General features: G+C 37.7%; 1 protein-coding gene across 2 annotated transcripts in view; it reads left to right on the forward strand.

The window, feature by feature from the left end:
- The window catches only part of LOC117969758 (ELMO domain-containing protein 3-like), a 32,780-nt gene extending 31,923 nt beyond the window's left edge, over positions 1–857 (forward strand). For both annotated transcript variants that reach the window (XM_059013543.1, XM_059013542.1), the window contains exon 13: positions 65–857. In XM_059013543.1, the coding sequence (XP_058869526.1) occupies positions 65–303 (239 nt within the window). In that variant the 3' untranslated portion in view covers positions 304–857. The remainder of the gene's footprint in view (positions 1–64) is intronic.
- The last annotated feature ends 16,817 nt before the right edge of the window (positions 858–17,674 follow it).

Raw genomic sequence — 17,674 nt, forward strand, 5'->3', positions numbered from 1 at the left:
TATCTGTGTATTGCTCACATAATGTACTCTAAACCCAGCTTGTTCTGATATCTCCTCACTACAGAGGTGGAGGTGTTTGCCAAGAAGAACCCAAAGCAGGTTCTGCGACGCTTGGAGAGCTTCCTGAGCGAGCAGAAGTCAGGGGGGACAGCCCTAGCAATGGAGACCTGTTCCCAGAATCCCTCTCCCAGCATGGGCAGAAGGAGCCCCCGGCTAGACCCCTCTTCCAACGGCAAGGAGCTGAACTTCACTGGCGTGTGTGAGCTCCCGCCTGAGATGGAGGGAGAGGCCAGGCTCATCTGAGGTTTCCGTTACACCAGACGCATCAAATTAAATAGCAGTTCTGTGTAGAAACACACAGCTCTCCCACCTTAATCCTCTTGTGTGTTGTCACCATGGGTAGCAGAAAACCATATGTGATGTGTTTGACTTTCAATTGTCATTCTACTTGATCCATGCAATAGCTACACCAGCATTGGTGAATTGTTAGCAAATGCCAGTTCTAGTGACTTTCTACTCGGCATACCTGCATAAAGAATTCTCATGAGGAAGACCAGACCGATAAAACCACAGTAGATTCTGTTGATATCTTGTGGGGTAAATTACCAAATTATCCCTCACTGGTACATGCATCAATAGCATTCATTAACCAAGCCTTATATTTCCATTCACTGTACAAGAGGTTTTAATGATGCATCCTCCTCTGAAATCTATGTTTTGCTTTTAGATATTGTATGTATAAAATATTTAACAGTATAATAGTTTTGTTGTGTATTTTGTTTTTATTTTTTTTTGTCCTGGGTTGGAAAGCCCATGAACCCGTGGCTAACACAGTAAATAAAAAACAGCCACTTAAATTGGTAGCCTTGTCCATTCCTTGACTTTGAGAGTCTGCTGGTGTAGATCAACAGGGGGCAGTGTGTTACCTGCTGGGTGTTATTTCCTTTAACTACCCTGGATAAAGTGCAAGGCTTTTAATAGTGAGGTAATTCTGGGGAAGACTCCTGTGTCCCTATGGGATTCAGACTCTGCGTTTTCATTTTAAACCTTCACTATTCTACTATTATCACTACTGACTGCTGCTGCTGCTGCTGCTGCTGCTGCTTCCTGTCATATTTAAATACTATTTGACATCCAAAAAAAAACACCTAAGTTATTTCAAGTTTGTTCCGTCTTTTTTTTAACATTGGTACATTTAACACAGAGGTAGCATTATACATAGGGCTTCTGATTTTTGGTGTTTTACGCCAACTTTTCTACTCTCCTTTAAAAATTCAGTTGGTGCCTGTTAAGCCTTTCGTTTGTCACTGACAACCTGAGGAACATGTTAATAGTAAAATGTATTTCATTTGGGGGTATTTGAGGTGTCGGGGTAAAGCACTGAAAACCAGAAGCCCTAATTATACAGTATATGTACACTTTTTTTCTTGTATTTAATATGCTTGGAAACGCTTGCAAATGTGTGCAGTATAATTGTTATGTAGGATTGTGGGTTTTTTAAAAAATTGACTGGTTGAATCTTGACGACGTATAGTACTAGCTATTTCATTGGTAGCTGAACAACACTTTATTATTTAATCTCTTTCAAAGATGGAAAGTCTGTATTTTAAGATTCATAAACAAATCCAATTGGTATCTGGTGCTGTAAATGATGGATTTGTATGTTTGAAAGAAACATGTCTCCAGTGGGAGTTCTGAACTGTAGGTATGGGATGCTAAGTTTATTATGGCACTTCATTTAAAAAGATCCAATGTAATAAGCTATTTAAGCTATATTTAGTGTAATTTTAAATGACAGTTTTACAATTTAATTCATTTCTGACTGGAATGGCAAAGCTGTAATAGATTTAATGCAAAACCTGCTCGTGCTTAAGCATTAATGAAAACAACATGTAAAATGTTTTGGCTTTTCTTACTGTATTCTTTTTGCTAATTTGTGACATGCTCTTGTTATACCACTCTAACTTGCAGCACATTTACTCATCAGATTTGGTTTATGAGTCTTAAATACAGACATATCTTTAATAGAATAAATACATCTGTATGTGACTACACATTCCTCCCTGTTCTGAACACCAGGCATGGGTTAGTCATGGATGTCTGAAATAATATAGAACACTAATGGTGCAGTTTTTCTTATTTTTAGACAAACCTGCAGAGTGGTTACAGTATAAACTCAGCAAACCACTTTGCGATGTTGCTGTGGACTACCAGTACAGTAGCTACAGTACTGTACTGCTTTTGGTCATGTATCCAATATACAATGTATCATGTAAAGTTCATCAGTACTCACTGAATCATTACATCCCTAATGTTATTGCAGTAAGGGTTAAGCCAGCTTCAAAGCTGTTGATTTATTTTCCAAATGAGAGACGTTATAACCATGAGGACCTGCACTGTCCGAGATGGTATTGCGCCTTGATACACAAAGGGGTTTAAAAAAAAAATAAAATTCCTAACACAACTCAGGAGAACTGAAGGTTCAGTGGGCGTCCTCCAATCCCGCGACCAAGCTAGCTTCCTCTTTTATACCCAGGAACTCGAGCGGATTCCAACGAGCTACCACCCTCTGGAGGACAAAGACCAGCCCTGCAGGTGTCCACTTTTGAGTTCACTTGGCACCTGGCCAGCAGAGTTTGTTGTAGTGCGATGAGGAGAAACTCCTTGCCGTTTTTGCCTTTAACTCATGGGAGCGTCAGAGCCAATGCGATGCTCCCTTCAGAATCCCCATTGAAGACCGGTGACTTTGCACAGCAAGAACACGAACATGTACTCCTCTGACTGTATGACTCACCCTGCATACCACGTAGCTGTGCTTTTACTAGGTGAGCTACACGGGGACACCAAAGGGGTTATTAGATCTCTCTATCTTTCAATTGAATATCCACGTTCTTAAAAAAAAGACCCATGTAATAAATTTCAAAAACACATTATTACAGAACATGTTCGAATTAAGCTCTGCCTTTGGCTTGGCACAAGGTCATATGCACAAAACTTTGAAACTTCATGGGACACTGTTGTGCAACTTAGCACTGGCCTGTCTGGATAGTTTACATGGAAGACCTCTACTGCACTACAAGCCCTTTGCCTGTGACTTGCATGCCCCTGACACTAAGTGGTGTTTTTTTTTTTTTTTTTTTTTTTTTTTTTTTTTTTTTTTAATTTAGTCGTTGCCAATTTATTATTTTTATTATTTTCTCCCAATTTGAAATGGCCAATTTTATTTTTTAGGCTCAGCTCACTGCTACTACCCCTGCGCTGATTCAGGAGGGCGAGACGAATACATGCTGTCCTCTGAAGCGTGTGCCGTCAGCCGACCGCTTTTTTTCACACTTTTTTTTTCTGGCCGACCTAGCCCTCCCTCCCCCAGGTGGCACTCGGCCAATTGAGCGCCACCCCCTGGAAGCCCCGTCCTTGGTCGGCTGTGGAATAGCCTGGACTCGAACTCGCGACGTCCAGACTATAGGGCACATCCTGCACTCCACGCGGAGCGCCTTTACTGGATTCACCATTCGGGAGCCCCACCCCTGACAGTAAGTTAACACATTCGTCAACACTGTGTGTTCCTGTCATCCATGACTGTCCACAAAAAAAGATGTTCTGTAATAATGTCTTCTGTCCCATCACGCATTGTTTACCAAGCATATGCTGTACACGTATGGATGCAGTTTTTAGAAAACTTGGGCTGGACAGTCACAAGAAATCCTTCAGTAATACTAAATTGAAGAAAGGTCTTCTCAAGAAGGCGTTTCATGTTAGAACACAAGTTTGTGTGTGTACAAAACCAGCTGATAAATAATGTGTTTACAGTATTTTTTTTAAAAACTGTTGTGTGTACCTTTTTAAGAAACAACTGACTGCCTTACAAAACTATCTACAAAAGCTTCCTACAGCTGCATAAAGGCTGTTCTTTCAGGGGGGCTGGAAAGGGGAGAGCTTTTTGTATTGCTGAAAAATAGTTAACCAGTTGTTAAACAGGATTGCCTCCTGTTCAAGGAGCAGCAGATTGCTCGATTGCAGTTGTACATTGCTCTCTGGGGAATGTAAACCATCCTTTTATTCTGTTTTAAACAGCAGCTTCTTTGCTTGAGCTCCAACAGGAGGGGGTACACAAGCAGTGATCATGCTCTGCTAATTTCATGTTGTTTTGCCAGGTCTGGGAGGTTGTTAAGGTCTTGGAGGGTTTTTTTTTCTTTTCTGTTTTATTACACCCTTATTGCAACAAATTGGCCCCAGCATTTGTGTATACCACCCTTGATCTCTGCAATGTGGCAGAAATATTGGTAATTGGTGTATAATCTGTATTCAGTATTTTTTGTTTTGTAAATAAATAAATACAACTGGTTGTAATAGAATTTGTGCCCCAAAAATACTAATTTATACAGATATGAACAGGATCTGGCTTGGAGTGTTTACATATACTTACAACTGGACTAACATGTTCATATTTGATCTGATTCAGATTGATCTGGGTGTGAATGCAGTCCAGTGTAGGGAACATTGGGTAGCTGTCTATGCATTCTATGAACTCGGCACTGGCTCTGTAGTTCAATCAAGCAAAAAATAATAATAATAATATTCATGCAGTAAATTAAGTATGTACAATTTGGCTGCCATTGCAATAACAGGTTCATTGGGATGAATGCAATGGCTGATTTCTTTACCACCCATGTAAAACTCTGGCACTGATGTTTTGAATGCTGCCAGTCCCCAACTTACGAAACCCCAACAATTATTTATTTGGAATTGATCAAAGTTTAGAAGATTCTAATGCAGGGCAAGGGTAATTCCAGTAAAAACTGGGAATACCAAGTCAAGGTGTACTTGATTTAGCCACTACAGGAGTAGCTCATTGAACATCAAATTGAACCTAGAAACTCCATTTGAACCTTAGGACAGGTCTCTTGCCATTCTGCATATTCTTACATTGTACGTATATTGCTGAGTAGGTAGCGTTCTTGTTTTATAAGTTTAAAACATTTTGTTGGTTTTACTTTTTAATGTGTATTTTAATCAGTCCTTCTGAAAGGATGTCCTTTGCCTGCCTCTTGTCTGGATTGGATTCTCCCAGCCTAAATATCAAGCTTGCCTGTAACATTTGCTGTCTTGCAATTCTATATTCTTCAGTGAGGACCCTTCCAAATACTGTTGGAGAAGATCAGACCGCTACCAAAACAGACCCACCTATGACTGTCTTAAATAAATAAATGGTTATGATCGAGAACACATTTATAGGTAAAAGCACAAGTATGTATTTATGATGTAAAATGTTTTGCAGAGTTCTCCTGCAGTCTCTGTTGGCCACGTAGACAGATTATGGCACAATTTAAATTTAAATAAAATTGCAAATGGCATTCCATTGACAAATGTAAGAAATTTGTGTGTGTGTGTGTATTAAAAATATTAACTATACTCTGTAGAACTACAAAACAAATTTGATTTAGGTATGTAATCATCACTGTCTTATCTTCCAGGACTGAATTTCAGTCTAACCTTCACCTGGAAGGTTAGATTATGTAGGGTGGTTCAAAGGTCATTTAACAAGCTTGTGGATATGCCTAGAAAAGTGAGAAATGAAATCTGGCTGTTTTTCAAAAGCTAACCAAAAATGTGAGAGCATCGTTAAACAACTTTTGCAAACTATTTCCAAAATCTTCACGTCTCCAAATGCTCTTGTGTGAGTTCATGGCTGGTCTTTAGTCTATGAAGAATACACACACGTTATGCATACAGTACAAGCATGGCAGCTTTACAAAGAATGGTTTCTTTGGATCTTCAGCAATGCCCCACTTAAATGTAAGAGACATTTAGACCCTTTAGACATAATTTGTTTCTCATTTACACCCTTAACTGATACTTGAAAACCAAATGATGCAAGTGAAAACAGAGAGGTTTTGGGAAATATCAAGATGGAGCAGAAGCCATGGCACCTTATTGAAAAGAGTAAGCTTAGTTGCAAGTACTACTGCTAACTAGAAACAGACCCTGCTTGCTGTGGATTCACTGCTTTATGCATTAGCAGCTCCCCTTATGATGATGCAAAGTGCAATTATATATTATTCCCAAGTTTCATTGTAGTATGGTGCATTCTTTATCTCTGCCATATCTGTGAATTTTTAAGTGATGTATGAACCACCCTGTATCCTTTTTATACACACGCTGATTCCAACCTAAAAGCCAAAGGGCTATTTTAAAACATAAAAATTTGTGACAGAACTTGTCTGGTTGTATGCTGTCTTGTCATTTTGTGTTGTTGCCAGAACTTGAAAATAACGGTTTTATTTTTTGTTCCTATTTTCTTTACCATGTGGATTGTAGAAGACCTATTTTTAATGAGTTATTTCTGAAAATGTAATGAGTTGTACAGTCGCAGATATTGTAAGCTGAAGCACTATTTCTATCTATCTCTCTATCCATCTATCTATCTCTCTATCTATATCTATCTATATTAAAAATGTAAAAATATACTTTGAACACAAGCTTGCTTTGTTTGTTTTTATAATTGCTAATGAATTAAAAGTCCAAAATTATCTGCACACTGCTATTTGAAGAGTGGCAAAGAATAACACTGATGTTAATATTCAAAAATGGCTGCTAATGTTTGCCTACATAGTATTTCCATTTTTTGTTTATATTAACATCGGTGTTATTCATCCTTATTATTTTGGCTCTAGTAGATCTACATGAATTGAAATAGTCTAATCAATAGCTCTTAATTCAATGATTAGTAATATGATGTATTTAACTGATTTCTGCCATTGTTGTTTTTGCTATTTTTCTGCAGCTTGTCCTAATAATGAAGTTCTATAATAGTATTGAATAATATATTCCCTCTGTCTATCACTATTAACATTAATTAGTCTGTGCACATGTTGTTCTGTCTTCAATTGAACACCTGACCTCTTATATTTATCTTTAATGAAATTAAGAATACTCAGGTGTTCTCAATTTGCTAGCGCTGAGGATGGTCATGTGACCAAAATGTTTGCACTGAGCACTTTTTGCACTGTATCACATTTTTGCCTGTTTACTAAGAAGACCGTTTTTCGCATAATTTGGATTTTGTAGTTTTATTTATTTTTTTATTGCCACTCTTAAAATAACAGTGTGCGGATCATTTTGGACTTTTAATTATTTCATGCATTTGGAGATCTACGCACCTGGTTTTGTTTATTTGGACTTCGCTTTTAAGGCGCAGAAAGGACTTCATTTAAAACTATAATTGCTAACGATCACAGTACACAGAAGTAAACATCATTAATTCCTGTATAAATCCAATAATAAATGAATGTTTTACCACTAGCCTTTGGTCACTGAGTGTATAATTGTCCCATGTTAAGTTTCTAACTATGCTATACTTCTATAAGGCGTATGTGGTGATATAACTTGTAGGATTTTGGTTTTTTAACATGAACACAATCAATCAATTAGTGATTAACAGCTTGACGGCTTCACTAAATTCTTCAAGATACACAAAAGGTTCCCTGTGACCCCACCTCACCTCAACAAATTTATAAGAACATAAGAACGTTTACAAATGAGAGGCCATTCGGCCCATCTTGCTAGTTTGGTTGTTAGTAGCTTATTGGTCCCAGAATCTCATCAAGCAGCTTCTTGAAGGATCCCAGAGTGTCAGCTTCAATAACATTACTGGGGAGTTGGTTCCAGACCCTCACAATACTCTGTAAAAAAGTGCCTCCTATTTTCTGTTCTGAATGCCCCTTTATCTAATCTCCATTTGTGACCCCTGATCCTTGTTTCTTTTTTCAGGTCAAAAAAGACCCCTGGGTCTTTTTTGTTCAAGACTGAACAGATTCAATTATTTTAGCCTGTCTGCATATGACATGCCTTTTAAACCCAGAATAATTCTGGTTGCTCTTGTTTGCACTCTTTCTAGAGCAGCAATATCCTTTTTGTAACGAGGTGACCAGAACTGAACACAATATTCTAGATGAGGTCTTACTAATGCATTGTAAACTTTTAACATTACTTCCCTTGATTTAAATTCAACAATTTTCACAATATATCTGAGCATCTTGTTAGCCTTTTTTATAGCTTCCCTACATTGTCTAGATGAAGACATTTCCAAGTCAACATAAACTCCTAGTTCTTTTTCATAGATTCCTTCAATTTCAGTATCTCCCATATGATATTTATGATGCACATTTTTATTGCCTGCGTGCAGTACCTTACACTTTTCTCTATTAAATGAAATTTGCCATGTGTCTGTCCAGTTCTGAATGCTTTCTAGATCATTTTGAATGACCTTTGCTGCTGCAACAACTTCTATTTTTGTGTCATCTGCAAATTTAACAAGTTTGCTTACTATACCAGAATCGAAATCATTAATGTAGATTAGGAATAGTAGAGGACCTAATACTGATCCCTGTGGTACACCACTGGTTACCTCGCTCCATTCTGGGCTTTCTTCTCTAATCAATACTTTCTGTTTTCTACATGTTAACCACTCCCTAATCCATGTGCATGCATTTCCTTGAATCCCTACTGTGTTCAGTATGAGAATTAATCTTTTATGTGGGACTTTGTCAAAAGCTTTCTGGAAACCTAAATAAACCATGTCGTATGCTTTGCAGTTATCCATTGTCGATGTTGCATCCTCAGAAAAATCAAGCAGGTTAGTTAGACATGATCTCCCTTTCCTAAAACCATGCTGACTGTCTCCCAGGATATTGTTACCATATAGGTAATTTTCTATTTTGGATCTTATTATAGTTTCCATAAGTTTACATATAATAGAAGTCAGGCTTATTGGTCTGTAGTTACCTGGCTCGGTTTTGTCTCCCTTTTTGTGGATCAGTATTATGTTTGCAATTCTCCGTCTGTCGGTAACCCCTGTGTCAAGAGACTGTTGCATGATCTTGGTTAGCGGTTTGTAAATAACTTCTTTCATTTCTTTTGAGCCTTCATCTGGCACAGGGGATTTGTTTATTTTAAGAGCTCTTAGTTCCTTTAACACTTCTGCCTATGTTATGCTAAAATTATTTAAAACTGGATAGGAACAGGTTGACATGTGGGGGCATGTTGTCTGTATCCTCCTTTCTAAAAACCTGTGAAAAGTAATCATTTAATATATTTGCTATTTTTTTTTTCTTCATGTATGATTTTGCCATTTGTGTCTCTTAGACATTTAACTTCCTCTTTGAATGTTCTCTTCCTGTTATAATATTGGAAAAACATTTTGGAATTGGTTTTAGCCCCCTTAGCAATATTGATTTCTATCTCTCTCTTGTCCTTTCTAACTTCCTTTTTGACTTGTGTTTGCAGTTCCAAGTACTCTTTCTGTGTACTTTGTTCTTGGTCCCTTTTAAACGCTCTGTAAAGTGCCTTTTTTCTCTGAATATTTTTTTTAATTGATTTATTAAACCATTTTGGCCATTTTGTTTTAGATTTGTCTACTTTTGGGATGTAATTGTTTTGCGCCTCTAGTACTACATTTAAAAAAAAAAACAGCCATCCTTTTTCTGTGGATATTTTCTCTATTTTACTCCAGTCTACTTCTGTTAGTCTCTGTTTCATACCTTCATAATTTGCTTTTCTAAATTGTAAACCTTAGCTTTAGTCATTACTTTTTGGGTTTTAAAAATCACTTCAAATGAGACCATGTTGTGGTCGGAGTTTGCCAATGGCTCTCTGACCTCTGTCTTCGTTATTTGAAAAGACTAAATCAAGGCATGCCTCCCCTCCAGTCGATGCCTTGACAAATTGCATTAGGAAGCAGTAATTCCTAATGTCATTGTATAACAGATTATTTTGCTCAGTGTCTGAATTTGTCGGTCTATGGCATGCTCCTATTATTATGACCTTTGAATTTTTGTCTATTACTCTGACCCATATTGATTCTGCATTGTTTTCTTCGTCCTGATTTAACACCTGGGCTTCAAGACTATTTCTTATGTATAGCGCTACCCGCCTCTTCTTATAACATACTTTAAGGAAATGTTTCTTTCAGTGCGGTTTGGAACACAGTTGCTAGTAAATTTAAGTAACATACTAAGAGTACAACTATAACAAGCAATACTTGGGAGTTATTCAAATATAAAATTAGCTTCTGTCTGTTTTTTCCACTCTTTCTCTCTAAGCTGAATTCAACTTTGTTGCACCACAGACATAAATTCATTGCCAACTATTACTGCCGCTTTGTGGAATTATGATTTTTCTTGACGTTCTTTAAGTTTTATAACTGCTCAACCCCAGCTCACATATTTGCTCAATTATAAAAAACGTAAATAATACCTTAAGTTTAAAAGATTAGCCTGTGTCTTGACAGGCTCTCACTCTCAAGCAGCTGTTTCTTTGTAACCAATAGAAGAGCAGCTTCTTCCACAGCTAGCCAATCAGAAGTAACAGGGGTGGGACGTAAACACTTTTTAAAATGTTTGTGTATGTGCTAGACTTTCGCAATTCAGCAGTCAGAAACTTGCGTGGCTCTCTACAAATATACCCAGAGTGTCTTTCTAGCAACAGAACGAACATAGGAAAAATAAATAAATAAAAATTAGTTGTAAGAACGGGCAAAGTATAATGGCAAAACTTGTTGTCCGTCCTGCAAAACTTGGCCTGGTCGTCGGGTGATACGAATTGCACACCTCTGCACCATAGTTTACAAACACTAGGTTTAAGAAATCTGTTTGCAAGCCATGCTTTCAGATGGTGTTGCACTTCCTTGGTCATTTAATCTGGAGGATAAAGTTGTTCCCACCCCTTCAACAGCTTATTTCCTGTCATTAGCCAACCAGTTACTGATTCTCTATTGACTAGCAGGCTTTCAGCCATAAAACACTGCTGAGGTGAAATGACTAGGGAAATGTAACAGATGTTTTGAGTAAGGCATTGAAACTGTCTTTAACCTAATGTAAAATGGGAAAAAAACTAAACATGTTGCGGTAACATGTTTCTTTCAAAATTACATTTGAGACCTAAGTAGCTGATTATAAATGCAAAATAGGTAAAAAAAAAAAAATATGGAAATACTTTATTAGCTTATATGAAATAGAATGAAACTGCATTTAATCTCCTCTTTCAGGTTGGATCAGGCATCCTGCAACAACAAAAACCAAGTTAAACTGTTGAATAACCTGTGATACACCCTAGGTACAGACACACAGAGCTAATCAAACCTCTTGCATTACTAATTGGTACAGTCCTTGGCATTGCCTCTAATCCTTAATAAATTAAATATGTGGATGTTCTGTTCATGCTTTTAAAATAACCATAATATGTCTTCCTATAACCATGTAATCAGGCCAAAAAGTCAATGTTGGATGCTTTAAGAAAAGGAATGGAGTAAAAGTAATACAAAATATATATTAAATCAAGTTATGCAACACAGACCAATTCTTGATTGGAGCAATCCCTATATACTACTTTATGGCAATAGTTAAAAAATAAAACAGTATATCACATACATCCCCCATCTCGGCTATAAATTCAAAATTAGCCATTAGTATGATGAAAAAGTTGACTGGCTGGCGTTTATCTACAGAATAGTATAGAATAAGAAATGGCAATGAATAGTTTAATGATAATTTGGTGAGTGGTATTGAAGACCTTCATTAGTTAAAGACATTAGGTGTTAGTATTGTGGTAGAGTAAAATTAAATCATTTACAGTATGTGGAATAATTTCTTGTGTTCTCAGGCTGTATGTAAAAAGGTAAGTTGAAATAGAGACGGACAAATGAAGGGCCAGACAGACACACCCATGTGTGCCCAGAATCAAATACTCTCGGGGACTTGCCTTATGCTGAATAATGTTAATACTGAGTTTCATCACAATTGAAGAAGCTGTTTTTCAGATATGTCTGGCTAGGTTCCATGAAAATATCTGGAAATATCTGATATATTGACATATCAAACTTCTGTTCTTTGCCTACCTTTTAAAACACATTTATAGTTTCATTAGTTTCCTTCAAGTTTAGAAATTTCAATGTAAAGTAATTAAACCTGTTTTCATGTCATCATTTAACCCTTTCCAAGTTGATCGTGGGGTAGGTTATACAACAACAACAACATTTCATTTATATAGCACCCTTCACAAAAAGTATCCCAGGGCACTTCACAGAGGAAAAAATAAAAATAAAAGAGAGTTATACAAAAGCCAAATTAAATAAGTACGTCTTAAGACGAGTTTTAAAAATCTCTTAAGTGTCTGAATTTCTTACAATATTTGGGAGGGAATTCCAAAGTTTGGGAGCATAGACACTGAAAGCCCTGTCCCCTTGAGTGTGCAGCCTAGATTTCAGAACAACCAACAAACCAGCCCTGAAGAACGTAGATTTCGGGAGGGGGCGTATACCCAAAATGAAACTAAGGGCTATGGAGGAGTTTCTTAAAGAACATACTGTAATTGTCTTACTATCTTATTCAGGGGGTGCATGTCCCCAGCAACAGGGTATGGATGAAGTGTGAGCACCAGTTATTAAATCTGTGGATATATGGAGGTGCTACTGTATGTCCACTCTACCTTGTACATACTGTGATGAAGTACAATTTCATCATACAGGTAGTTCAGTACAAGTTTGAATTTTTTGACTGGCTACGATTATCATAAGAAGTATCCAGTTCTAACTTTTGATTACATTAACACTGCCCTTCAGGGACTCAATTAAGCCAATCAGACAACTGGAGATGACTGACCAAGGATCAAAAAGTTCAGTGAATCTGCGTTTAGCGGTCAACCTTTCAACCTTTCCTTTGTATCATTTTATTGTTCTTAGTCAGCATTGCGATAACTGATTCATAAGCGGTGCTTTATAAACTCAAGCTGTTGCCGAATATAGAGTACTTTCATTAACTTTCCTCTCTTACAGTTTGTCTCTAATGAGTTGCCCTGGGTAGCTTGCGGGTGTTAAACCGGGTTTGTTTCTCCGCAGGGCCTCGCTTCAGTCACACTGAACAGCCAGAGCTCAATGACACTACAGGCAGCCCTTCTGTGCTGCACATCTCCATGTAAAGGAAGCCTCCCATGGAGACAGGCCTCTCACCAGCAGTAAACCCCAGGCTGCAGGCACACTCCTGCGGACCGACCATTATCTTCACTACAAACACAGCTCAGCAAGCCCGCCTGCTGGGCACCACATAAAGAGCCAGGTTTAAAAGGTCATGACGAGTTGTACCATCTGCTAATTTGCCCAATGGGCTGGCTTCAATTCACGCACTGCTTTGTGGTTGTACACATACACAACACACTATTCTAAATCAAGGACAGGGGCGGTACTGGGGGAAGTGTGTGTTTATAGACATACCCTTAACTTTTAATATCCATAGTTGTATATTATTGTTTGGTTAATTTGTGTAAAAAAAAAAAAAAGCAGAGGTTGATGAATTTTGTTTCTAAGTGATTGGCCTCAGCAAACAGTCCTAAAGATGGAAAGTGATGGAACACACAGTTTTACTGAATGAAATAATTGCTAATTTTTATGGAATATTCTGTGCTATTGCTAATACTGACTCTGTATGAATAGAAAGTTAATACTTTTTAAGAAACTATGTCAGACAAACATGTTATCTTGCATCTTCTTCAGTGTAATAGTGTTAGTCTGAGGAAGATTACCAGAAATGTTTGTCTGCCTGACTACTCATTATCTTATACCCTGCAAAGATAAGCCACAGCACGATTTGATCAAATCAATCCCTTCTTAACTTTTTTTATTGAGTGTTTTTGAAGTCATTGATGGCAATGTGTTCTTTAACTACGGGTTTTGGTTTTCAAATATTTTGAGGATGCAACATCGACAATGGATAATTGCAAAGCATATGACATGGTTTATTTAGATTTCCAGATAGCTTTTGATAAAGTCCCACATAAAAGATTAATTCTCAAACTGAACGCAGTAGGGATTCAAGGAAATGCATGCAGATGGATTAGGGAGTGGTTAACATGTAGAAAACAGAAAGTACTGATTAGAGAAGAAACCTCAAAATGGAGCGAGGTAACCAGTGGTGTACCACAGGGATCAGTATTAGGTCCTCTGCTATTCCTAATCTACATTAATGACTTAGATTCTGGTATAGTAAGCAAACTTGTTAAATTTGCAGATGACACAAAAATAGGAGGAGTGGCAAAATGATCTAGACAGCATTCAGAACTGGGCAGACACATGGCAAATGACATTTAGTAGAGAAAAGTGTAAGGTACTGCATGCAGGCAATAAAAATGTGCATTATAAATACCATATGGGAGATACTGAAATTGAAGAAGGAATCTATAACATGAACATAATTGTTTTAAAAATGTCTTTATTTAAAGAGGAACGAATTCAGATCATGTTGATGTATGGTGCAGAAAATCAATGTGGCGTGGCCATCCCATTTAACCAAGAATATCCAAATAACCACAATATATGATGTTACACATTATGCCTGACTTATGGTGTACACACTATACTTTCATCTGATGATAAAGGCTGGTGGTTACTCGTCCAGGATTAGTATTAATCCTGGACTACCTTATTTATTTATTTATTTATTTTTAGTCGTTGCCAATTAGTTTTTTATTATTTTCTCCCCAATTTGAAATGCCCAATTATTTTTAGGCTCAGCTCACTGCTACCACCCCTGCGCTGACTCGGGAGGGGCGAAGATGAACACACGCTGTCCTCCGAAGTGTGTGCCGTCAGCCACCCGCTTCTTTACACTCTGCAGACTCACCGTGCAGCCGCCTCAGAGCTACAGCGAAAGAGGACAACGCAGCTCTGGGCAGCTTACAGGCAAGCCCGCAGGTGCCCAGACAGACTACAGGGGTCGCTGGTGCGCGGTGAGCCGAAGACACCCTGGCTGACCTAACCCTCCCTACCCCCGGGCAACGCTCGGCCAATTGAGCACCGCCCCCTGGGAGCTCCCGTCCACGGTCGGCTGTGGAATAGCCTGGATTCGAACTCGCTACATCCACGCTATAGAGCGCAGCCTTTTACTGGATGCGCCACTCGGGAGCCTAGGACTACTTATTTAAGGTTACATCAGGTAGTCTCAGGCAGCATCGTAACCAGAGCTGACATTCTACTGAGGTCAAACTTAGGTTTCAAGCTCTAGCTGCAGTATTTATATGACTGCTTGGTATTTACTATTCAACATCCAAATCTATGTTACATGGCAAACCAAAAGAGAGAATTAAGGAATCTTTTGTATTTTACCAGAATTTTTACATGAGCATCAGCATTGACGATGGAAAAAAACAACCAAGGACACAACCTAAGTGTCTTCATTGCTAGTTACGGCCATGGTCACAGGTCAGTGCTAAGGGTTTGGATTAGGTTTAGGGTCTGTGAAACCAGATGTAAAAAAGGTATGTAAGATGCACTGGCCAAAGCTTACAGCTGGTTTCACAGAAACTACCTTACCTGGTCAAGTCCAAGGTTAGTGCTATTTGGGGTCTGTCATAGTAAATCAGACAAATTGTGTTTAACTTTTAGCATAATTTACTAAGTTTGGGTTCTTAAGTGAAAGAATACTTTTGTTTTTATAAATGAACACCTCGAAATGTTGCTCTAAATAGCATAGCAACTACGTATCCTTCTTTTTCATTAAATAAATATCATCCAAAAAGTTATATATATGAAAACTATATATAAAACTATATATATATATGAAACTACAGAAACATTTATCTACTTGAATACAAAATATTTACAACAGTGCAACTGACGGTATTTAATTTCATCAGTGCCACCAGCACACGCTTGCTGGATTGCTGCTGGTTAAGTCTGCCCTTGTATACCAGGCAAAGAGGTGGGTCGTCAAGGTCACTTCAAGTTGTACCATCTGCTAATTGGCACAGTGGGCTGGCTTTCACATCATGTTGATTTGTGGGTCTGGATATACATCTCCAAAGAATGCTTGGAGCCCAGTGGCAGAAACCAGTCAAATAAATTAAAGGTTTTAGACAAAGGGTCTACATTTTATGATCTAAATACCACTGCTCTTTAAACCACTAGAATAAGACCCTGGTGTTACAGATAAAATGACACTAAAGAGACTGGCTTTCACTTTTAAAAAAGACAGGCGGGTGCGATTCTAATAGTGATGCTGCAGCAGTTTAGAAATTTGTCACTGTTAAAGCTAGAATAGCCATAGGAATGACAAGTATGTTCTTAAAGAGCCATACAAACACATATGTAAAAAGAGAATATAAACAGACCAGCCACTAACAAGGGCTCTGAAAAAGTGCACAGGCTAAGGCAGACTGTAATAGTAAACAGATATCAAATAATTATATTTGAGTTATTTTGATCATGGTAGTGGGTAACAGCAGGTTTTTGGTGCTTTTGGTGGTTGTTTTATGAGAAATCCCCAGTGTATTGTGCTGTTCTATATTTTAGTTGCATTTATAATTTATTAACAGTTTTGGATACGGGGTTACAAACCCATTAACTACCCTGTTGCTACATTATACTTACACTGTGTTCATGTTTTTAATGCATGTGTTTACAGAAAAAAATATGTCATTAGGAAAGTAACTTTGTTAAATACATGATTTTGTTAATATACGGAGTTGAGGCCTCGCTCATACGACTGCGTGCTGAAAGCAGGTACCACACATATATTAGTACGTGGTTGCTACTACAATGTAACTACACCATGTACCCAGGGCCGGATTAACGCAGGGGCTTTAGGGGCTGCAGCCCAGGCTCTCAGATATTGAGGGGCCGCAAAAAATATATATATATATATATATATATATATATATTTGAAGTTTTTTAAATTTTTATTTTAAACTTATTTTTAATCTAATTGTTTTTTGTAATATATATATATTTAGCTCAAAGAGCCAGCTGCCCAACGTTTCGATATGTTGTACATATCTTTCTCAAGGGAGCCTGTGTTTGAATCAAAACATTGGAGGTATTTATAGGTTTTTGACAGCATGACAACTACTTGTTATTGTTTACATTCAAATCCATGATTTATTCTTACATGATGTAATGGTGTTCTATATATTGTGACATCATTTTTACTTCCATCTTTGAATCTGTATTAATTCTAATTAACATTACTTTATATAAACTTATATTTTTATTATATCATGCAATGCTGGCTCTGAGGATCAGTCTAGATTTGGCCTCCCCAGCGCATCAGTATGCACAACTTTTGAATGAATTTTGTTTATTTATTTAAATGTTATATATTTATTGAAGTTAATTAGTTCATTCTTTTCTGTTGAGTCCCGCTGGCATAATCGTGTTCAGTCTATTTATCCATTTACTTTCTTTTATTCTTCTATATGTCGCATTGTCTAATTTGAGCTGTTCTAATACTACAAACTTTACGTCATTTATGTCATGTCCCTGACTGGTGAAGTGCTGTACTATATCTAAAAAATGATTAAGTAGCCTGTGACTATAGATCTGAACAACAGGGCTGTTTTACCAAATCGTATTGCACTGGAGGAGCAGCGACTGCCTGATCATATAACTTGACCTGCGATCAAGTCACGTGGCACTTTTATCAGGTGTGCTGCGGCGCGAACGTGACGCAGATCACAACCTGTAAATGTCTGATAAAGCAGCACCTGGGAAGTGTGAGAGCGACGCTGAAAAGCACAAACACACCAAGTACAGTCGCGAGGAAGATATGTTTAAAACAAAACACCAACACTGACACGCTATTGTAATATGAATGCTGTTGAAGCTAACATCCTGGGATCCTTCAAGAAGCTG

This window comes from Acipenser ruthenus, chromosome 46, assembly GCF_902713425.1.
Source record: "Acipenser ruthenus chromosome 46, fAciRut3.2 maternal haplotype, whole genome shotgun sequence".
Classification (NCBI taxonomy): Eukaryota; Metazoa; Chordata; class Actinopteri; order Acipenseriformes; family Acipenseridae; genus Acipenser; species Acipenser ruthenus.